The sequence below is a fragment of the Neovison vison genome, chromosome 5, assembly GCF_020171115.1.
Source record: "Neovison vison isolate M4711 chromosome 5, ASM_NN_V1, whole genome shotgun sequence".
Classification (NCBI taxonomy): Eukaryota; Metazoa; Chordata; class Mammalia; order Carnivora; family Mustelidae; genus Neogale; species Neogale vison.
The window spans coordinates 12,336,533-12,360,787 of NC_058095.1; the positions used below are offsets into that span (position 1 = coordinate 12,336,533).

Consider the following 24,255-nt stretch of genomic DNA (forward strand, 5'->3'; position numbering starts at 1 on the left):
TCTATGAATAAGAAAGCAGGCGTGGACATCTGGCAGTCACTGTCAAATAGGGTCGTAAATTATGCTCTTTCCCTAGTAAAGTATTCTTGTGTAACTATATTCGGAGTAATTCAACATACAATTCATGTTATAATAGGCAGACAGTTGTATAGGAATATACAATTCAAAATATATTTTTGTATTTAATACATATTTAGGTAAACTATAAAAAACTGTCCTTCAAGTATGTTTGGATTAATCCATCGAGCGATCAGCCGATCAACAGAAACAGGCAGGCAGGCAGATAGATACAAACGGCAGAAAAGCAGATCTTTAATTCTATGCTTGGCTAAAGACTCCGTAGAAACTAATATCCTTAACAGGGAATACCATTGAACTCATTAGTTGATTATATCTACAGTTCTTTTGTGAGAGAAAACCATAAATTGATAGAACACAGATGATATCTATGTTAGCAGTCCCAATCAGGTTGTGGGAGTTCTTGATCTGCTCTGGATATGAATTTCGGACTCCACACCTGAATCTCGCACTCTGAAGTTGCCTTTCCACTTTCTCCTGGTCTCTTTTAATGAGCATGGTTTTTAAAAAAATTTTAATAACGTTATATTCAACATTTTGGGATTTTTTGTTTCCTATTTAGAAAATCCTTACTAGTTCCAACTATCAAATATGTTTCGCTTTCTTCTCAAAGTTTTATGTAATGATCACTGAAACTATCACTTGTAAATCTATAATCCTGGAATTAATTTTGTGCGTGGGTAAAATAAGAGGTAAGATTCTCTTCTTTTCCCCATGTGGCTATCCAGTTGACACGGTGGCACTTCCTACAATGATCATTCTTTCCCTACTGCACTGCAGCACCCCCTTCAACATGAGTCAGACTGATCATGTATGTGCGAGTCTAATTTTGAGTCTCTGTTTTCTGTAACATTTGGTCATCCTTGTGCCCAAACCATGCGGTACTAATTAGTGAAGCTGAATATTAGTCTCAGTAGCTGGTCATATACGTTGGGCTCTTCTGGATTGCCAGACCAATTCTTTTTTTTTTTTTTTTTAAGATTTTATTTATTTATTTGACAGAGAGAGATCACAAGTAGATGAAGAGGCAGGCAGAGAGAGAGAGGGAAGCAGGCTCCCTGCTGAGCAGAGAGCCCGACGCGGGACTCGATCCCAGGACCCCGAGACCATGACCTGAGCCGAAGGCAGCGGCTTAACCCACTGAGCCACCCAGGCGCCCCGCCAGACCAATTCTTAGCCCTTTGTATTTTCATATACATTTTAGAATCAGCTGGTTTCTCTCACTTCCCTTCACCCCACCAAAAACAAAACAAAACAAAAAAAACAAACACCAAACAAACAAGCAAAAACCACATACCAAAAACCCCCCACAAAACCCAAAAAACCCACTACTAACATTTTGATTTTCAGAACTGTGTTGATTTTATACATGAATATGGGGAGAACTGACATGTTTATGACATTGAGCCTTTGAATCTGCCAATTTACTTAGGTCTTCTTTTCTTGATAATGTTTTCCAGTTTTTAAAACAGAAGTCTTGCACGTTATTTGCTGGATTTATTCTTTGGTACCCACGTGAAGCTTTCTCACGCTGACATCTTTTTCAAAGTTTATTTTCTATTTGGTGGCTGCTGATATAGAAATAAAACTGCATTGTCTAAGTGCTCTTATACTCAGTGACTTTACTAAATTCATTACTGTCAACCTTTCAATAAGCAAACATTTAAGAAATTTATAGTTACAACAAAGACTCCACAATTGCCGATAAATGCCAAACTCAAGAGGCTGGCTTAGATGTCCCTCCCCCGTGTTCTCTGACTAAAGTTTATTCCACCAGTCACACCACTTATTAAATCACACACTTTAATGTGCTGGCCTATTACACAAGCCATAAACATGTCTAAATAATCTCTGAATTCCCAGAAACAACAACAATGGCTGATATGGAGCAAGTATTCATAAATTTTTTTTTTTTTTTTTTTTGTGGTTTGATTTTTTTTTTTTTATTATTTTTTTTTCCCAATTTATTTATTTTCAGAAAAACAGTATTCATTATTTTTTCACCACACCCAGTGCTCCATGCAAGCTGTGCCCTCTATAATACCCACCACCTGGTACCCCAACCTCCCACCCCCCCGCCACTTCAAACCCCTCAGACTGTCTCCCAGAGTCCATAGTCTCTCATGGTTCACCTCCCCTTCCAATTTACCCAAATTCCCTACTACTCTCTAACGCCCCTTGTCCTCCATGCTATTGGTTATGCTCCACAAATGAGTGAAACCATATGATAATTGACTCTCTCTGCTTGACTGATTTCACTCAGCATAATCTTTTCCAGTCCCGTTTTTAATAAATGAATGAAGAAGTCAAATCTGTTGTATCCTTGGCCATTAAGTCAGTAAAGTATAAATAACTGAAGTATTAAAAAATAATAATGTTACTATTTCATAATCAAAAACCCTTCCAATCAGTCAAATGCAGAAAAAAACCTGGCATAATTTCTGGTCCAATGTCCTCAGTAGATTTTTTTTTTTGGCTTATTTTTATCTGCAAAAGAGATTAGTCATTGATGAATATTACAAGGAAAAAGCTTCACTTATTTCTCTTACATTAAGCATTTAAGGATAAAAGTTGAAATTTCTTCTAATTACTCATTTTGTTGTTGTTATTGTTGTTTAATTTTGTTTTTCAAAGCCAAATACTTACACATATTCTCTTAATGTTGTCATTTGGAATTGATGAATTATCGTAATAGCCTCTATTGAAATGTTTAAATATAATTTTAGAATTTTACTTCCACTATCTAATCTCAACTAAAGACAAAATTCCAAATGTTAAAAGGGTAGAGAGATGTCTCCATTATCATCAAAAAGTAATTGAGATAAGAGTCACTTATGGTTTCATGGATTCTTCTCCTACCCACTTAAGCCCACATGTTGCATCACCACTCCCTCATATCAGGGAGATCATATGATAGTTGTCTTTCTCCGCTTGACTTATTTTGCTAAGCATGATACGCTCTAGTTCCATCCATGTTGTCGCAAATGGCAAGATTTCGTTTCTTTTGATGGCTGCATAGTATTCCACTGTGTATATATACCACATCTTCTTGATCCATTCATCTGTTGATGGACATCTAGGTTCTTTCCATAGTTTGGCTATTGTGGACATTGCTGCTATAAACATTCGGGTGCACGTGCCCCTTTGGGTCACTACGTTTGTATCTTTAGGGTAAATTCCCAGTAGTGCAATTGCTGGGTCATAGGGAAGTTCTATTTTCAACATTTTGAGGAACCTCCATGCTGTTTTCCAGAGTGGTTGCACCAGCTTGCATTCCCACCAACAGTGTAGGAGGGTTCCCCTTTCTCCGCATCCTCGCCAGCATCTGTCATTTCCTGACTTGTTGATTTTAGCCATAAGTGACTCTTAATCTCACGAAACAAACTGTGGGTTGCTGGGGGGAGGGGGGTTGGGAGAAGGGAGGTAGGGTTATGGACATTGGGGAGGGTATGTGCTTTTGGGTAAATTGGAAGGGGAGATGAACCATGAGAGACTATGGACTCTGAAAAACAATCTGAGGGGTTTGAAGTGGCGGGGGGGGGGTGGGAGGTTGGTGGTACCAGGTGGTGGGTATTATAGAGGGCACAGCTTGCATGGAGCACTGGGTGTGGTGAAAAAATAATGAATACTGTTTTTCTGAAAATAAATAAATTGGAAAAAAAAAAGTAACTGAGATAAAATGCTTCTATTTATATTGGATCTTTTATTATCTTAAAGCTTGTCTAAAAAAAAAAAAAACTTATTTAAAATTACATGAGCCAGCAGGACCCTTAAAGGACAAGAGGACAAAGGTCTAAGTCACAATGAATGGTTCATATGATGACTCTTTCTTTGTCTGTTATCCATTTACACTTAATGACACAAATATATCCAGAGGGAATTCTTTCTTCCTTGTAACTTGAGAATTTTTTTTCAGGTATTCAACAGCAATAATAGGGTGATGAATTAAATTTACAATCTCTAAGAATGTAAGAAACTGCTAACCAGTTACAAGTTTAAGAGGAGCCAGAAGCAACCACACTAGTCAACAGCCGTGTTTCAAAATTTTGTTTGCATGGCAAGCCAGTGGGTTCTCCAAGTCCAAAGCTAACATCAGGTAGCTGATGACAGTTAAAAGAAAAGGGGAAAAAAAAAGGAATTGAATTTAAAGTCACATATTTAGCAGCTTAGCAGCAAATACCATTTAATGAGGATGTACTTTCAAGGGTAGAAAAATTAACTAGAAGTCAAGTGGCTAGTGGAAGCCCCAGGAGGAACTAGTTAGCTGACATTCATGCAGTCAGTTTAAAAGATTAAAAAGTTTCACTTTAGAATTCCTGCCAGTACTTCAAAAACATAGCTGTCTTTTTCAGTCATCTATTTGTTTCACAGAGAATAGGTAAATATAGAACACTATTTCTTTTAAAAGTGTGATTACGTATGTATAAGTGGAAAATTCTACCACAGTAGTACATTTTCACAATTAAAATATGTATATTTTATATAACTAATTGCTGATAGCTAATATTTATAATAGAGTTCACCACTGGAGTAAAAATTAGGTTATTGAAGCAATCTTAAATAAGATAAAAAGTTCTTCAAAGTGAAAGAAACAGTGTGAAGAAATTTTTTTTTTAAAACTTTCTCTGTTCCATTTTTCTCTCCTGGGCCTCATTTTTGAAATAGCAATTCACTTTCAAAAGCAAACTCAAAGCTTTTATTTTTTTTTAATTCAAATTCCCATTGTCTGCTATCTGCAGCAGTTTCCAAATGGAAAAAGATGCCCTAAGCTCTGCTGGCTTTTACACAAAGATTTTAGTAAGAAAAGAAATGAGCAGTTCAAGACAGCAACAGAAAAAGAAGACTGTTAAAAATATAGACTATGGAAAAAATTTGAAAACATTATGATTCTCCAAATAATGAATCTGCTGATTTTTTAAAGAATTTAAGCTACATCAGATGCATACTTTTTTTTTTTAAAGATTTTATTTATTTATTTGACAGATAGAGATCACAAGCAGGCAGAGAGGCAGGCAGAGAGAGAGAGAGGAGGAAGCAGGCTCCCCGCCAAGCAGAGAGCCTGATGCGGGACTCGATCCCAGGACCCCGAGATCATGACCTGAGCCGAAGGCAGCGGCTTAACCCACTGAGCCACCCAGGCGCCCCCAGATGCATACTTTTTAACTGATTGATAATCTGGAGTAGAGGACTTCTAATTTACCATGTTTTGACATATATATTTTACTTAACATTTGTTAAAATTTGCCAGGTAAGAATTATTTGATTTGTGAATGAGCCCAGCTATATAAGGGTTCCATCATAAGTGATGTTCTTATTGTTATACTCACATCAAAGGTACTATCTCTATTTCAGAAACTCAACTGCACTTGGCAAAACTATTTATGATGGAAACCACTGAAGACTATTTCTTCAATAGAAGACCATCAAAAGAATTTGTTGCTCATTGGCTGCCATCACTGTCATTTTTCAAAGAGCCTAAATCAAGCACCACTGGGGCAGATCAGACATGGTGAGAACTACTCACAAAGACAGGACACAGGAGTAGGGTTATATGGAGGAAGAAAGGAATCCCAGAGGCTTGTACCCAATGGGTCCTTCATGGGATCATTTAACCAGTCCATAAAGATATGATACTTAGAAGGCAGGAACACTTGAACTCAATGATGTCCAGAAGTGGGAGAATCAAATGCATCTGGCAGGATTGGTGAAGCAAAATAGAAGAAAGACCATGAACCAGGCACATAGCAGAACAGTCAGACATATGAGGGTAGAACAATTAAGGGTGGTTCCAGAATCAGCTCCACACATCCCATTGTTCATCCCTGGATTTCCATATTTTATGGCAGTCCATTCTGTGCCTAGGCAGGGTTCTTCATTTAATCGTTCCTGAGATGACATTATCCCCAGGGCTTTCAGTTCTGCCACACAACACAGGCTACTTTTTCATCTTTAAAAAAAAATTATCAACTTGAAAGAATTACCATTATTGTGGGTTAAACTGTTTTCTTAATTTCATTTGCAGATATTTCATTGCTAGCACATAAAAGTATGGCTACATTTCAAATTTAAAGTTGTATCCTGAAAACTTGTTGAAATCATTTATTAATTCTCATATTTCTTGTATAAATTTTGATCATAAAAGATCATTGTGTCATCTGAAGATATGTGTACTTTTCCCTTTCCAATTAATATGTTTGCTTTTCCTTTCTTTTTCTCAGTCTCTCCCTCTTTTCCTTCCTTCCTTTCTTTTCTTTCTTTCTCTCTCTCTCTCTTTCCATTTTTTCCTTATTTTGCCTTAGTGCACTGGCTAGAATGTCAAATGCAATGCTGAACAGAGGTGGCAAAAGCAGACATGGTTTCCTCATTCTTAGGAGGAAAGCATTAAGCCTTTCAATGTTAAGTACACTAGCCATAGAGTTTTCATAGATGTCCACTATTAAGTTATATAAGTTTGCTTCCAGTCTTAATTTGCCAAGAATTCTTTTTTTATCATGAATGGTGTTGAACTTTTTAAATGTTTCTTATGTCTCTACTCAGATGATCATGCTGTTTTCTCCTTTATTAATATGTTACATGGCATTAGGGGGAGGAGTCAAGATGGCAGAGGAGCAGCAGGCTGAGATGTCATCAGGTAGCAGGAGATCAGCTAGATAGTTATCAAACCATTCCAAACACCTACAAATTGATTGAAGGGAAGAAGAGCAGCAATTCTAGAAACAGAAAATCGACCACTTTCTGAAAGTTTATCTTAACAACACCTTTCTTAAAAAAAAAAATCTTTTTGAACCTTCATAATTATAGTCATATTTTATCCTTCATTGTATCTAACTTTATTTTTTGTATACACATAGGGTTTTTTCTTCTAAAAAATTCTGGGATACAACTTCTTTTAATAGATCAAAATATACCCTAAATCTAGCACAGGGTTTGTTCTAGCCTCCAACCTGAGAAAATTCTCTCCACTTTCTTTTTCTTTCTTTTCCCAACCAACTTATCTTATCAACTCCTTTTTTAGAACTTTTTAAAAATGTTCATCTTTACAGCCATATTCCATCCCTTCATCGTGTTTACCCTTCCTTATGTGTGTGTGTGTGTGTGTGTGTGTGTGTATTTTTTTCTTTCTTTAAAATTTTGGGAGGTAGTTTCTTCTAAGAGACCAAAATACTCCCCAAATAAAGTGCTTGGCTCTGTTCTATTCACCAATCTAAGATGTATATTTTCTTTTTTTCTTAATTTTTTTTTTAAAGATTTTATTTATTTGTCAGAGAGAGGGAGAGAGAGTGAGCACAGGCAGACAGAGAGGCAGGCAGAGGCAGAGGGAGAAGCAGGCTCCCTGCCGAGCAAGGAGCCCGATGTGGGACTCGATCCCAGGACACTGGGATCATGACCTGAGCCGAAGGCAGCTGCTTAACCAACTGAGCCACCCAGGCATCCCTTTTCTTAATTATTTAAACTTCTTTTTACCCCCTTTCTTCTCCCTATGATTTGGGGTCTCCTCTGATTTAATTAACATATACTTTTCTGGGGTCTTTGCCACCCTTTCAGCATTTTATTCTCTCGTTCATATATTCTTATCTGGGACACCTGGGTGGCTCAGTCAGTTAAGCATATATTCTTATCTGGATAAAATGACAAGGCAGGAAAACTCACCACAAAAAAAAAAAAAAAAAAAAAAGAACAAGAGGCAATATCTAAGGCTAGGGACCTAATCAATACAGACAATTATAATATGTCAGATCTAGAGTTTAGAATGACGATTCTCAAGGTGCTAGCTGGGCTCAAAAAAGGCATGGAAAATATTAGAGAAACACTGTCTGGAGAAATAAAAGCCCTTTCTGGAGAAATAGAAGAACTAAAATGTAACCACTGAAATTTAAAAAGCTATTAAGAAGGTGCAATAAAAAATGGAGGCTCCTGGGGTGCCTGGGTGGTTCAATGGGTTGAAAGCCTCTGCCTTCAGCTCAGGTCATGATCCCAGGGTCCTGGGATCAAGCCCCACATCGGGCTCTCTGCTCAGCAGGGAGCCTTCTCTCCCCCTCCCCCGCACCACCTGCCTCTCTGCGTACTTGTGATCTCTGTCTGCCAAATAAATAAATAAAAATCTTAAAAAAAAAATGGAGGCTCTTACTGCTAGGATAAATGAGGCAGAAGAAAGAATTAGTGATATAGAAGACCAAATGATGGAGAATAAAGAAGCTGAGCAAAAGAGAGGCAAACAACTACTGAACCATGAGGGGAGAATTCGAGAGATAAGAGATACCATAAGATGAAACAATATTACAATAATTGGGATTCCAGAAGAAGAACAAAGAGAGAGGGGGGCAGAAGGTATATTGGAGCCAATTATTGTAGAAAATTTCCTTAATATAGCAAAGGGAATAAGCATCAAAATCCAGGAAGGTAGAGAACCCCCCCTCAAAATCAATAAGAATAGGTCCACACCCCGTCATCTAACAGTAAAACTTACAAGTCTTAGTGACAAAGAGAAAATCCTGAAAGCAGCCCAGGACAAGAAGTCTGTAACATACAATGGTAAAAATATTAGATTGGCAGCAGACTTATCCACAGAGACCTGACAGGACACAAAGAACTGGCATGATATACTCAGAGCACTAAATGAGAAAAACATGCAGCCAAGAATACTACATCCAGCTAGGCTATCATTGAAAATAGAAAGAGAGATAAAAAGCTTCTAGGACAAACAAAAACTAAAAGAATTTGTAAACACTAAACCTGCTCTATAGGAAATATTGAAAGGGGTCCTCTGAGCAAAGAGAGAGCCTAAAAGTCGTAAACCAGAAAGGAACAGAGACAATATACAGTAACAGTCACCTTACAGGCAATACAATGGCACTAAATTCATATCTCTCAATAATTACCCTGAATGTAAATGGTCTAAATGCCCCAATCAAAAGACACAGGGTATCAGAATGGATAAAAAAACAAACCCATCAATATGCCGTCTACAAGAAACTCATTTTAGACCCAAAGACACCTTAAAGTGAGGGGGTGGAAAACAATTTACCCTGCTAATGGACATCAAAAGAAGGCTAGGGTGGTAATCCTTATATAGATCAATTAGATTTTTTAAAAAGATTTTATTTATTTGACAGACAGAGATCACAAGTAGGCAGAGAGGCATGCAGAGAGAGGAGGAAGCAGGCTCCCTGCTGAGCAGAGAGCCCAATGCGGGGCTTGATCCCAGGACCCTGGGATGATGACCTGAGCCGAAGGCAGAGGCTTAACGCACTGAGCCACCCAGGCACGCCATCAGGTCAATTAGATTTTAAGCCAAAGACTATAATAAGAGATGAGGAAGACACTGTATCATACTCCAAGTGTCTGTCCAACAAGAAGATCTAACCATTTTAAATACCTATGCCCCTGACATGGGAGCAGCCAACTATACAAACCAATTAATAACAAAATCAAAGAAGCACACTGACAATAATACCATAATAGTAGGGAACTTTAACACCCCCCTGACTGAAATGGACAGATTATCCAAGCAAAAGATCAACAAGGAAATAAAGGCCTTAAATGACACACTGGACCAGATGGACATCACAGATATATTCCAAACATTCCATCCCAAAGCAACAGAATACATATTCTTCTCTACTGCATATGTAACATTCTCCAGAATAGGTCACATCCTGGGCACAAATCAGGTCTCAACGGGTACCAAAAGATTGGGATCATTCCCTGCATATTTTCAGACCACAATGCTCTGAAGCTAGAACTTAATAAGAAGAAGAAATCTAGAAAGAACCCAAATACATGGAGGCTAAAGAGCCTCCTACTAAAGAATGAATGGGTCAACCAGGAAATTAAAGAAGAATCGAAAAAATTCATGGAAACAAATGATAATGAAAACACAATGGTTCAAAATCTGTGGGACACAGCGAAGGCAGTCCTGAGAGGAAAATATATAGTGATACAAGGCTTTCTCAAGAAACAAGAAAGTCTCAAATACACAACCTATCCCTACACCTAAAGGAGCTGGAGAAAGAATAGCAAAGAAAGCCTAAACCCAGCAGGAGCAGAGAAATAATAAAGATCAGAGCAGAAATCAATGAAATAGAAATCAAAAAAACAGTAGAACAAATCCATGAAACCAGGAGCTGGTTCTTTGAAAGAATTAATAAGATTGATAAACCCCTAGCCAGACTTACCAAAAAGAAAAGAGAAAGGACCCAAATTATAAAATCGTGAATGAAAGAGGAGAGATCACAACCAACACCAAAGAAATACAAACAATTATAAGAACATATTATGAGCAACTAACTATACGCCAGCAAATTTGACAATCTGGAAGAAATGGATGCATTCCTAGAGACATATAAACTACCAGAACTGAACCAGGAAGAAATAGAAAACCTGAACAGGCTCATAACCAGTAAGGAGATTGAAGCAATCATCAAAAATCTCCCAAAGAACAAGAGCCCAGGGCCAGATGGCTTCCCAGGGGAATTCTACTGAACGAACATTTAAAGAATTAACTCCTATTCTCCTGAAACTGTTCCAAAAAATAGAAATGGAAGGAAAACTTCCAAACTCATTTTATGAGGCCAGCATTACCTTGATCCCCAAACCAGACAAAGATCCCATCAAAAAAAGAGAATTATAGACCAATATCCTTGATGAACACAGATGCAAAAATTCTCACCAAAATACTAGCCAACAGGATCCAACAGTACATGAAAAGGAATCTTCAACACGACCAAGTGGGATTTATTCCAGGGCTGCAAGGTTGGTTCAACATCCTCAAATCAATCAATATGATACAATACATTAATAAAAGAAAGAACAAGAACCATAGGAATACTCTCAATAGATGCTGAAAAAGCATTTGACAAAGCACAGTGACCTTTCTTGATCAAAACTCTTCAAAGTGTAGGGATAGAGGGTACATATCTCAACATTATCAAAGTCATATATGAAAAACCCACAGCGAATATCATCCTCAATGGAGAAAAACTGAGAGTTTTTATGCTAAGGTCAGAAATACAGCAAGGATGTCCATTATCACCACTTCTATTCAGCATAGTACTAGAAGTACTAGAAGTCCTAGCCTCAGCAATCAGACAACAAAAAGAAATTAAAAGCATCCAAATCGGCAAAGAAGAAGTCAAACTATTACTCTTTGCAGATGATATGAAACTTTATGTGGAAAACCCAAAAGATTCCACTCCAAATCTGCTAGAACTTGTACAGGAATTCAGTAAAGTGGCAGGATATAAAATCAACGCACAAACATCAGTTGCATTTCTACACACCAACAACAAGACAGAAGAAAGTGAAATTAAGGAGTCAGTCCCATTTACAATTGCACCCAAAACCATAAGATAACTAGGAATAAACCTAACCAAATAGGCAAAGAACTGAACAGAAAACTATAAAGTACTCATGAAAGAAATGGAGGAAGACACAAAGAAATGGAAAAATGTTCCATGTTCATGGATTGGAAGAACAAATATTGTGAAAATGCCTCTGCTACCTAAAGTAATCTACACATTTAATGCAATCCCTATCAAAATACCATCCATTTTTTTCAAAGAAATGGAACAAATAATCCTAAAATTTATATGGAACCAGAAAAGACCTCTAATAGCCAAAGGAATGTTGAAAAAGAAAGCCAAAGTTGGTGGCATCACAATTCCAGACTTCAAGCTCTATTACAAAGCTGTCATCAAGACAGTATGGTACTGGCACAAAAACAGACACATAGATCAATGGAAAAGAATAGAGAGCCCAGAAATAGACCCTCAACTCTATGATTGACTAATCTTTGACAAAGCAGGAAAGAATGTCCAATGGAAAAAAGACAGTCTCTTCAACAAATGGTGTTGGGAAAATTGAACAGCCACATGCAGAAAAATGAAACTGGACCATTTTCTTATACCACACACAAAAATAGACTCAAAATGGGTGAAAGACCTCCATGTGAGAAAGGAATCCATCAAAATCCTTGAGGAGAACACAGGCAGCAACCTCTTTGACCTTAGCTGCAGCAACATCTTCCTAGAAACATCGCCAAAGGCAAGGGAAGCAAGGGCAAAATGAACTATTGGGACTTCATCAAGATCAAAAGCTTTTGCACAGCAAAGGAAACAGGCAACAAAACTAAAAGACAACTGACAGAATGGGAGAAGATATTTGCAAATGATATATCAGATAAAGGGCTAGTATCCAAATGGCCACGGTCGCCAAACTGTGGAAAGAACCAAGATGCCCTTCAGTGGGCGAATGGATAAGGAAGATGTGGTCCATATACACTATGGAGTATTATGCCTCCATCAGAAAGGACGAATACCCAACTTTTGTAGCAACATGGATGGGACTGGAAGAGATTATGCTGAGTGAAATAAGTCAAGCAGAGAGAGTCAATTATCATATGGTTTCACTTACTCGTGAAGCATAACAAATAGCATGGAGGACATGGGGAGATAGAGAGGAGAAGGGAGTTGGGGGAAATTGGAAGGGGAGGTGAACCATGAGAGACTATGGACTCTGAAAAACAATCTGAGGGTTTTGAAGGGGTGGGGGATGGGAGGTCGGGGTGCCAGGTGGTGGGTATTATAGAAGGTACAGATTGCATGGAGCACTGGGTGTGGTGCAAAAATAATGAATACTGTTATGCTGAAAATAAAAAATAAATGAACATAAAAAAAAAGAACTTATCAAACTCAAAACCCAAAGAACAAATAATCCAATCAAGAAATGGGTAGAGGACATGAACAGACATTTCTACAAAGAAGACATCCGGATGGCCAACAGACACATGAAAAAGTGCTCCATATCACTTGGCATCAGGGAAATAAAAATCAAAACCACGATGAGATACCACCTCACACCAGTTAGAATGCCTAAAATTAACAAGTCAGGAAATGACAGATGCTGGCAGGGATGTGGAGAAAGGGGAACCGTCCTATACTGTTCATAGGAATGCAAGCTGGTACAGCCACTCTGGAAAACAGCATGGAGGTTCCTCAAAATGTTGAAAATAGAGCTACCCTTTGACCCAGCAATCACACTACTGGATATTTACCCTAAAGATACAAATGTAGTGATCCAAAGGGGCACGTGCACCCAAATGTTTATAGCAGCAATGTCCACAATAGCCAAACTATGGAAAGAACCTAGATGTCCATCAACAGATGAAGGGATAAAGAAGATGTGGTATATATATACAATGGAATACTAAGCAGCCATCAAAAGAAATGAAATCTTTCCATTGTGATGACGTGGGTATTATGTTGAGCAAAATAAGTCAATCAGTGATAGACAATTATATGATCTCCCTGATATGAAGAAGTTGAGAGGCAAAGTAAGGGGGTTTGGGGGGTAGGGAAGGAAAAAATATAAAGTGGGATTGGGAGGGAGACTAACCAAAAGAGACTCTTAATCTCACAAGACAAACTGAGGGTTGCGGGGGAGGGGATAGGGAGAGGGTGGTTGGGTTATGGACACTGGGGAAGGTATGTGCTATATGGAGTGCCATGAGTGTGTAAACCTGGCGATTCACAGACCTGTATCCCTGGGGCTAACAATACATTATATGCTAATAAAAAATAAAAAAAAATTTTAAATGTTACATGACATTAATTGATTTTCAAATGTTTAAACCACCTGGGATTCATTTTTATTTGTTTCTAGACTCCATTTCCTAAAATATCACTAAGGATTTTTGTGTCTACATTCATGACAGTTTTCTTGCAGTGTCTTTGGCTTTGATAATAGAGTACTAATGGCCTTATAAAATGAACTAGAAAGAGTTCCTTCCTCCTCGATTTTCTGGAAGAGTTTTCAAAAAATTAAAAATTATATTTTCTTTACTATTTGATAGAAACCACCAGTGAAGCCATCTGGACCTGGGCTTTTATTTGTGAAAAGTTTTTTTTTATTGTCAATTAAATATCTTTATTATATGACAGTTAAGATTTCTATCTCTTCTTGAGACAGTTTTAGTAATTTGTGTCTTTATATGAATTTGTCCATTTCACCTGAGTTTTATAGTCTGTTGGCATAAGTTTATAAAATACCTTATTATTCTTTTATTTTCTATAGATCAGTAATGGGGTCCTCTTCTCTTTTATTCCTAACCTTGTTAATTTCTTTCTTCTCACTTTTTTCCCCCATCAGTCCTGCTAAAGATTTGTCAATTTTGTTGATTTTTTTCAAAGAACCAGCTTTGGCTCCATGAATTTTCTCTATTTTTTTGCTTTCTACTTTTTGGCTTTCTGCAAAAATACAAAAATATTTAGTATTTCCTTTCTCCTTGTTTGGGCTGAAGCTTGCTCTCCTTTTTCTGATTTCTTAAGATTTGAGAACTTTTTTTTGGGATATAGATGTTTAAAGCTATAAACTTTTCCCTAAGTACTGCTTTACCTGCATTCCATAAATTTTGATATGTCATGTTGTTTTAATTCAGTTCAAAATATTTCCTAATTTTCCTTGTAATATCTTTTTTGACCCATGAGTTATTTATAAGCATGTTATTTAATTTCCAAATACGTGGGGACTTCCCAGATTTCTTATTGTTTATTTCTAATTTATTTTCACTGGGGTCAGAGAACACATTTTGCATGACTTTAATCCTTCTAAAAATTATTGAGAATTGTTTTGCATCCAAGCAGATGGTCTCTCCTGAGGAATGTCCCACAAGTGCCTCTATGGAGGGATTACCGGGTGGAGCGATTTAAATACCACCCACATCTCAGACTCAACTCCAGACTGGCACAATCCAAACAGACCCAACACAGCATAGCAAAGGCTTTGGAACTTAACTGAAACTGGAACCCACCCACAGAAGATGAGACAGGAGTTTCACTCTGAAATAAACTGGGTTGATAATCTGCTAAAACAAAAAACTCAAGATCATCTAGGCAATTCTAACTTTACTCAGAGAGTAATTAATACAAAATTCATCAGGATTTTGAGACTCATCCAAATTGTTCTGGGCATTAGTAGTTCATTCCTTTATACTGCTGAGAAGTATCCAGTATATACACTGCATTTTGATTGTTCTTTCAACTTTTAAAAAAAAAAGATTTTATTTATTTATTTATTTACTTTAGAGAGAGCGAGCACACGCACACACATGAGCTGGGGAAGGGGCAGAGGAAGAGAGAGAATTTTAAGCAGGCTCCCATTCAGCACGGAGCCCAACTTGGGGCTCAACTCCACAGCACTGAGACCATGTCCTGAGTTGAAATCAAGAGTTGGATGCTTAGATTATTCTTTCAACTTTTGAGGAACATTTGGGTTGTTCAAGTTTGGGGTTATTGTGAGTAAAACTGCTGTCAACATTTGTGAACAAGTCTTTGTCTGGATTTATCTTCTTGTCACTTGCTTAAGCACATAGGATGGAATGACTGACAGATGGTCACTGAATGTTTCACTTGTTAAGAACCGGCTCCATTTGATCACATCTTCACCAACACTCAGCGTTATCAACAAATCTTCATAATTTTAACCATCCTAGCAAGCATAGATAGTGGCATTTCTTTTATTTTAATTTCCTTGATGACTGAAACTGAACATCTTTCATGTGCTTATTAGTCATTTAAAATCCTTTCTCTGTAAGATGTCCAAAATTTTGCCTATTTTTAATTAAGTTGCTTGTCTTCTTATTACTGAGTTGTAAGATTTCTTTTATATTTTAGATACAAGTTCTTAGAAATATCTGTGAATCTCTTCTCCCATTCTCCAGCTTGCTTACTTCCTTTTGTTGTTTTATTAATGGTGTCTTTCAACGAGCAAAAGTTTTTAATTTTGGTGAAGTGGAATATAGCGATTTTAATTGAAATTTAATATCTGTTTTTACTGCATTGTGGTGAAAAATATGTACTCTCTGTCATGTCAAGTTTTAGAAACATATTGAGTATTTCTTTATGGTCTACTGAGTTTTATAACTGTTCCAATGGAGTAGGAATTTAATGTGTCATATTTGAAGTATAGAAAGTAGAAATATAAAAGTTTTACAAACCATTATTTAGACCTCCTATGTGTTTGGTTTTTTGCCCTCTGATCTGTCAAAGATTAAGAAAAATTTATTAAAGTACTCCGTGACTATGTAGGTAAATTTCTCCAAGTATTCCTAATAGTTTTTTCATATGTAAGTATTCTTTCCTTTAGCATGAAAAATTAATCCATTTGTCCAGTATATTAACTTGTACTGATAGTGATTTATATGATGGTATTACATTCTTTTTTTTCTGAATACAAGTGATATATTTTCATCATTTTCTAATATAATTTTTGTGTAAACTAGTCATGTCTTTTATAAATAGCATATGCATGGATTTTAGTCAACTAATCAGTATCTTTTTTACTAAAAGAATTAACCTATTAATATTTATTATTATACTTATATGCTCTCTTATTTTGGACATTTTGTTCTGTTTCTTCTTACCTTCCTTTGGCAGTATCTCAAGTTTTGCTTTATCTTAAGATTTTTATGAGAATGTAACCCCTTTTAATTTTATTAATGCCTATGTTTCTACATTCCATGGCCAAGAGTTTTAGCATACTGCTCCTCTCACCCACTCCCTAACCACTTCTCCATCCTGATCTTTGTTAATGTATTCAAGAGATTTAGATTTAAATTGTTATTAAATTTATACTTTCTACTTTAAATACTTTCTTTTCTAAAAATCAATAAACATTAGCATTCTTTCTTATAATGGGATTTATAACAATTTGTTTAATGTGTTTCTACACTGTTGGATTCCATTGTTACCTATTCATCCTTAAATATGATGGTTTAAGGATGTGTGGGAAATCTTTTGCTTCATTTCTGGATTGGTTTATGAGTTCATACAATTTTTCTCCAGAAAAGAAACAAGCAGTATACATCATATGAGCTCTTAATAAGAATATGTTTTTCTGTTGAGTTTGAAAATGAAAAACTGTTTGGTTTTGTATAAAATTGGGTCACAACCTTCCTCCTTCAAAACTCTGAAATATTACTCCATTATTTTTCTAATTTCTTTGCCAGTTTCATCCCGCCTAGAAACTTGTGGGATTTTCATTTTTATTTTTGAGATTCAATTCTTTTTCCAGAATGTATCCAGGTTTCATTGCATTAATTTTACTTAAGATGTGTGGCCCCTTTCATGTAAGTCATGTCTTCTTATGAAGATACTACTTTTCTGCTTTTTTTTTCCCCCCTAAATTCTACCCTAGATTATCTTCAGAAGTATGTTTTGATTCTGTGATTGCTGAATACAAATAAATGTCTTTTTCTTGTTCTACAGAATGTTCTCGCAGGTTCCCTGTTGTTTGTTTGTTTTATTCTCCCTCCTTACCCATGAATGCTGTGACCTGCTAATACTATGTCATCAGCCCCAAGTGGTGCATTCATTGAGCCAAAGGTAGCTGTCATGGTCTCAGCTTCTCACAGAAGTTGTACTGTCTTAGCATTTTCAAATGCCTCATTCTTAGCCCTCTTGAATCTATCTTTAAAACTTTTTGCCAGAGGCCCCTTCCTTCCATATTTTCTGTATTCCTTAACTGTTAAGGGGATCAGAGAGTTTCCTATGCAGCTCTGCTGCATATTTGGACCAAATATACATTCTAGGGCCTGGGCCCTGATGCTAGCAGGATGCTGAAAGATGCACAGCCATGCCCCAGGGGCTGGTCTCCACCTCCTGGCCCAAATACCCCACAGGAATCCAGCTTTTGCCCTAGGCAGTGGGTGGGAAAACTGAGGAATGGGATCTCAGAAACCCCCTCTCAAAATCCAAATTTAAACAACTCAATAGGAGTGGAAATCTGAATCAAGAAAATGACAAGAAAGCACAGTTCCAAACTAGAAACCGTACAGGGCCCCACCATAAAACCTTCCACATGGATGTTACTACCACCCGGTGCGTGCTTAGGGTTCCTGAGGAAGATAACTTTGGCTGAAAATGAGATCACAGACAAGACTGCAACATTTTTTAGAATCAAGAAAACTCGAAAATAAACCGAACACCCTTGAATTGAGAAGCTGATAAATGAAATGTGGTATATTCATACGATAAAATATGTTCAGTATGAAAAGGACTGCACTAAATCAACGCGGATAGGGTATGGATATATAAAATTAAAGCGCAGCAGCCCTGCACCACATGGAAAATAAACTCCAAGCAGTCAGTTGAAAAAAAAATTAAATATAAAAAAGCCAATAAGGCATACATAAATCTGCAGTTCTCACCTAACTTTTAAAAAATAGAGGCACAAAAATTATATATGCATGTAATATCTACATATGGAGAGAGCATATGCATGTAAGATACATGAAATTATATATACATACAAACCTATAAAAGAGACTGAAATAAAACACACTAAATTAATGACAGTGGTTTTCTCCCAAGTGGAGAGAGAGTAATATGATTAGATATGAGTAACAAAGCAAACTGAATTTCATCTTTAATGTTTCAGTTTAAATAAACAGAGTGTTGACAATTGTTGAATCTTCATGATGGGCACCTAGGTATTTGTTTCCTCTCTCCAAATTTTTTATTTTTCTCTCAAAACTCAAAAGCAGGGGTGCCTGGGTAGCTCAATGAGTTAAATCCTTTGCCTTCGGCTGAGGTCGTGTTCTCAGGGTCCTGGGTTTGAGCCCCACATCAGGCTCTGTGCTCAGCAGGGAGCCTGCTTCCCCCTCTCTCTCTGCCTGCCTCCCTGCCTACTTGTGATCTCTGTCTGTCAAATAAATAAATAAATAAAATCTTAAAAAAACAAAACAAAACAAAACTCAAAAGCATACCCCTTGACTTGTACAAGAACCAGAGACGGTCTCTGTCCTCCTAAATGCCAGTTGCAAACACGTTGCTGTCGCTGATCAATAAAACACTATTTATGGAACATAAACAAGCACAGACATGGGTAACCTGAGCCCTTGCTCTACGGAAACGGCTCATGGAAATTTACTGATAGGCTGATCCACACTCCTAAAGCAAGAGCCACTCTTGCCATTACTACATTTGTAGCTAGGACTTTAAAATGATGATGCTGGCATTGCTTGGAGGTGAATCAAGGAATCCTGAAGGAGGCGGGAGGACCCGTCTCCTTGACGGCCCCGCTCCCGCTGGGTGTCTACCCTCCGCCCTCCACACACCACCACTGAGCAGTTGCTGATCAGCGCCCACTTGGTGGCCCAGGGGAGCCCAGAGCAGGCCTGCCAGCGCTGCTGACTGTGGCCTCCTCCCCTGGCACACTCTGCGGGGAGCAGGATACTCGGGGTGCCGGCTGAGCCCTCCCAACCAGACCCTCCCGCTCGGCTGCCAGGGCCCACCGCGAGCTCCTGGGGAGATGGGCAGCCTCCTCTGCCCGGGCTAATTTCCCTTTTTCATTCTGAATCTCTGACCCAATTGTATGGTTAATTTTGATACAACTTTTGTAAAGAGTAAATATGTTTCTGTCACAGAAAGATTAGAACGTACCTTCCCACAGAGAGTGACTTTGCAAAGGGATGACCTAGCGGCCTCCTCACCTGCTCTTTCATTTCGGCGTAGACTTTCTCGGAGTTCAGTTCCACCTGCCTCTTAAACTCCTCCAGAGCGGCGTCTGCCTGCTGGGCCTGCAGCCTCTGAACTTCAGTCACCCGTGTCAGCTGTTCCTCTTTTTCCCTGGAAAAGTCCAGAGAAGCTTCACAGTTGAAATGAAAAATAAAAGGACGAGGCTTGAATGAAAGAGCAAGATTTAACCCTCTCTAAAATAACATTCAGATTTCAATTTTTTGATCCAAATTACATAAAACTTCCCTTTAAAAAGCTGACCATAAAATACTTGGCCTGCAGAAAAAGAGGCAAAGTGTTCTGATGACTACTTTCAAAGACTTCTTTCAAATGACTTTCAATGATTTCCCTGAAAATAAAACAGTTAAACCCATTTATGTCCATCAGCTGATGAATGGATAATAACACAATATAGTACAGTTGTACAATGGAGTATTATTCAGCCTTCAAAAACACTGAAGTTGTGACACACACTCCAGCATGGGGAGCCTCAAACACACCATGCTAAGCGAAAGAAGCCAGATACAAGAGGCAACATACTCTATGATTCCATTTATGTGAAATGCCGAGAATAGATAAATGCTTAGAGATGAGAAGTAGATTGGGGGTAGCAAGGGGCTGGGGTGGGGGGGGCAGGAGGGGGGATGGGAAGTGATTGCTAATGCGTATAGAGTGACCTTTCCAGTGATGAAAATGTTCTGGAATTACATAGTGGGGATGGCTGCACATCTTTGTGAATATACTAAAATCTGCTGAAATGTGTATTTTTAAAAAAGGATAAATTTTATAGCATGTAAATTATATCTCATTTAAAACAAAACAAAACAACATACCATTAGAAAGATGTCTAATAGACATGTCTAGCAGCAGTTGACCTGCAGGGTGACAGAGGCAACAGAGCAGACTGACGGCCTGAGACTGTTCCACTGCCTTCTAGTAAACTTGCCTACTGATACCCGTCTCATTTCTTTACATCTTGAACTCAAGTTATATGGTCAAAAGGGTTCAACAGAAGAGAAATCTTTATGTACCGATAGAAGGAAAAAATACAGGCTTGATGTTACAAATGCATGGAAGTTAACCATGGCTAATACTGAGTTCTGCCTACATGCTGGGCAGTGTGCAAAATAATTTTATACATCTTCTCTCCTTTACTCTCACAGCAAACTTACATAGGGTATTATTATGCCCCAGTTTTACAGAGCAGGAAATTGGAGCTTAGAGAGTGGTTCCAAGGCAATACATTTAGTAGTAAATTTAATCAGGCCTAGTCCTAGCAGTCTGATCCTAGAGCTCATGCTGTTGGCTACTAGGCTCTGCTGCTTTCCTGATTTTCCAGATGCCATACTCTATGGTCTGAATGTGACCCCCTGAAGTGAGATTAGTGCTCTTCTAAAAGAGGTTCCAGGGTGCCTGGGTGGCTCAGTGGGTTAAAGCCTCTGCCTTTGGCTCAGGTCATGATCCCAGTATCCTGGGCTAGAGCTCCACATCAGGCTCCCTGCTGAGCAGAGAGCCTCTCTCTCTCTGCCTGCCTCTCTGCTGACTTGTGATCTCTGTCAAATAAAAAAAAAAAATCTTTAAAAATTTTAAAATAAAATAAAAGAGGTCTCAGAGAGTTTCCATGCCCCACCCACCATGTGAAGACACAGTGAGAAGTCACCGGCTATGAACCAAGAAGAAGGTCTTCATCAAAACACAACCATGCTGATGCCTTGATCCTGGACTTCGTACCCTCCAGAACTATGAGAAATGAAGTTCTGTTGCTTATGAACTACCAGTCAGTGGTATTTTCTTACAGCATTGAGAACAGACTGACACATCATAGGTAAGAGGAACTTGGCTTGCCTTCCCTAAAGGCAAAAGTTTACACACATAGAAAACATTATCTGATGAACTATCATACCAAAGAGTGCTGGGAGATGGGGTGATTTAATGCACACAAATAAAATTTTAGAGAAACATCATGACGGGGAGTTGGCGGGCGGGGGGGGGGGTGGTGGTGGTGGTGGATATTTCCCAATAATGATGCTACTGTCTTAAGAGGTAGGCAAAAAGTAATTTTAGTTTTTTGGAATTACTCAGATTTTACCCCTCTAAGACACTTAACAATTTCTAGGCTTTCTAGGCTTTTAGATCACATATGTGATATAAAATACCATAATACCAAACTTTCTCCAAAAACACTGAGAACTTTCTCAAAGATTGAATGCAAAAATAAGAAAAAGTGTCCCCTAGTTTCCTCTTCAGCAGGTTTCTCCTGGCTCTTGGTAAAGAAATGGGGCAATGAGCACTTAGAGTTTCCCCCCTTTGGGTTGGATCTGGAAGTAAGCAGCTCTCTGCGTACTCCACAGTATGAATTTACTCCAAATTCACCTTCCCTTTATTTTTCATGATACACCATTTGTGTCAACGTCTTTGTACCCACCACAGATCCTTCTATTTGAAGATGACCCAATCAATACATCCCTGCGCTAAACAAAGCAGCTCTTCTGTGGAAACCCCGTTCTACACGTCTGTTTCATGGGCGGAGCCACCATAGTGGGGGGGAGTGTCCAGGAAAGGGAAGCCATTCTAGATGGTGCTGCAACGCCAGATGTACCTCCTGTTGCTGCCCTTTACAGCAATGTGTTGCAGGCTTCTGGAACTTTTTTTAAAAGCTTTTCTTTAAGGGGCGCCTGGGTGACTCAGGTCGTGATCCCAGGGTCCTGGGATCGAGCCCTGCATCGGACTCTCTGCTCAGCAGAGAGCCTGTTTCCTCCTCTCTCTCTGCCTGCCTCTCTGCCTACTTGTGATCTCTGTCTTTCAAATAAATAAATAAAATGTTAAAAAAAAAAAAAAGCTTTTCTTTAAGTGGCTTATTTCAGTTGCCTATTCAACAGGAACCTGAATACCTTGCTGCTCATTTTTCTTCCACGTTGTTAAAATAAGATGTCTTTAATGTTAAGCGGTTGCCGAATTCTAAGGCCTTAATGTTTTGTTTCTTTGTCATATGATGTTAATATTAGCTAGTAGACAACAGCGATTAGTAACTGGATGTTACGTTGAAGACCGATTCAAGAGACATCACCACACAAACGACTGAGTGCTTTGATGGCAACAGGGAATTCAAATTTGGCCCGGCCCATTTTCATTCTTCTATCACTCTGCCCAAGGAGGAGGAAGGCTTGACTAGGGTTTCCCAGATACAAAAACTGAATGTTTTGTTTAAATACTCAAATATTTATTAAAAATATTTATTAAAAATAAATATTTGAATACTAAAACAAATGAGAACAGCATAGAGTCATGTGTGGGATACGGGGTACCATGTCCTAGACCTAGGTTGACAAATTCGATGGGTATTTGCTGTAAACATTTTCTTACAAATGTTTAACGGACATTTTCTCTGGTGCGAAAGACCCAGATGACGGTATGGAGCTGCCGAGAACTCTCTGTGAAAAGGATTCTGAGACCAGGCTTGGAGGAAAGGGCTACTGTGGTTGGTGAATAATGTCCCCTTGTAGGGGATTAGGGTTAGGCGCCATGAGGGCTCCTGTCATGCTACCCAGGGACCACAGTGACCACTTCTTCCTCTGTTACTCCTTCAGTTTTGCAGGCCTCCTGAAAGCACTTGAAAGGACAATTTCCTATCAGGAATACAATTTTTCAAAGGTTTACTTTGCTTGGTCAGTCTGTCCATAAACAGAAAAGTACATTCGACACTTTCTGAAAACTTTAAAAATGTAGTTATCATATAATTTAAGAATTATGTACCATTGCTTAGGCAAAAGAAAATTTTGCCAGCACATTTTATAAGACATATGACCCAGTGGCTGAGATATCCACTCTGTTTTATGAATGCTAAAAGTCAGTTGTTTTACTTTTTTTTTTTGCCCTAATAGTCACTTGAGCTATATAGTTAATATAAACACTTTCAATTTAATAGGGAAAATATTTTCTCTGTGTCATTTCATTCCTACCTACCAAATTTAGTCATTGACTTTTTAACTAACTTATAGCCACATAAATCAAAGTCATAAACTTTACCTAAAATCAGGTATACATTATGACCATATTTAAGATATTGTTAAAACCTTGTGTAGTAATGCACATTGCATTTAGTTGACAAGTTCTATCATGATTTACAAATAGAAAACATTGTTGCATATTAAATAGCAAGCATGGGGAATTGAGGAAATCTCCCAGCTGGATTCCAGTCCTACCACACCTACTAGTAGTAAAGCTAAATTTCAAAAAAGGCCTCACTCAATGTTAATCACTGTTCGGTCCAGTTCAACATGACAAACACAGTGAGCTCCACTGATATTTAGGAAGCTTCTCTCTTAATATAAATAAAATATGTGTTAATTTAAATAAAGTGATGATATTCATCTTAATGAGGGATCCATCTTAATTTCTATCAAAGTAATGAAGTAGAAGTGAAAACGTTCAGCATCTGAAAAAGAGAAAGGTCTGCTTCTCACTAAGTACAGTATTCCTTGTGCCATGATTCCAGAGAACATCCTCTAAGAAGCAAAAAAAAAAAAACTTTGAATATTGTTTCTTCCAGTGGAGCTAGTTGTGGGGCCAAGTATAACTGCATCATTCAAATGCCTTAAAGCAGGGCCTCCATGAAGATAAAAAGGTGGGAAGAAAATTTGCTTTTCAGTTCTGATTTATTTATAAA

General features: G+C 38.0%; 1 protein-coding gene across 4 annotated transcripts in view; it reads right to left on the reverse strand.

Annotated features, from left to right (window-relative positions):
- The window catches only part of CEP112 (centrosomal protein 112), a 424,841-nt gene that overhangs the window by 232,403 nt on the left and 168,183 nt on the right, over nt 1-24,255 (reverse strand). For all 4 annotated transcript variants that reach the window (XM_044247582.1, XM_044247581.1, XM_044247583.1 and 1 more), the window contains one exon: nt 19,565-19,700. In XM_044247582.1, coding sequence (XP_044103517.1) covers nt 19,565-19,700 — 136 coding nt within the window. The remainder of the gene's footprint in view (nt 1-19,564; nt 19,701-24,255) is intronic.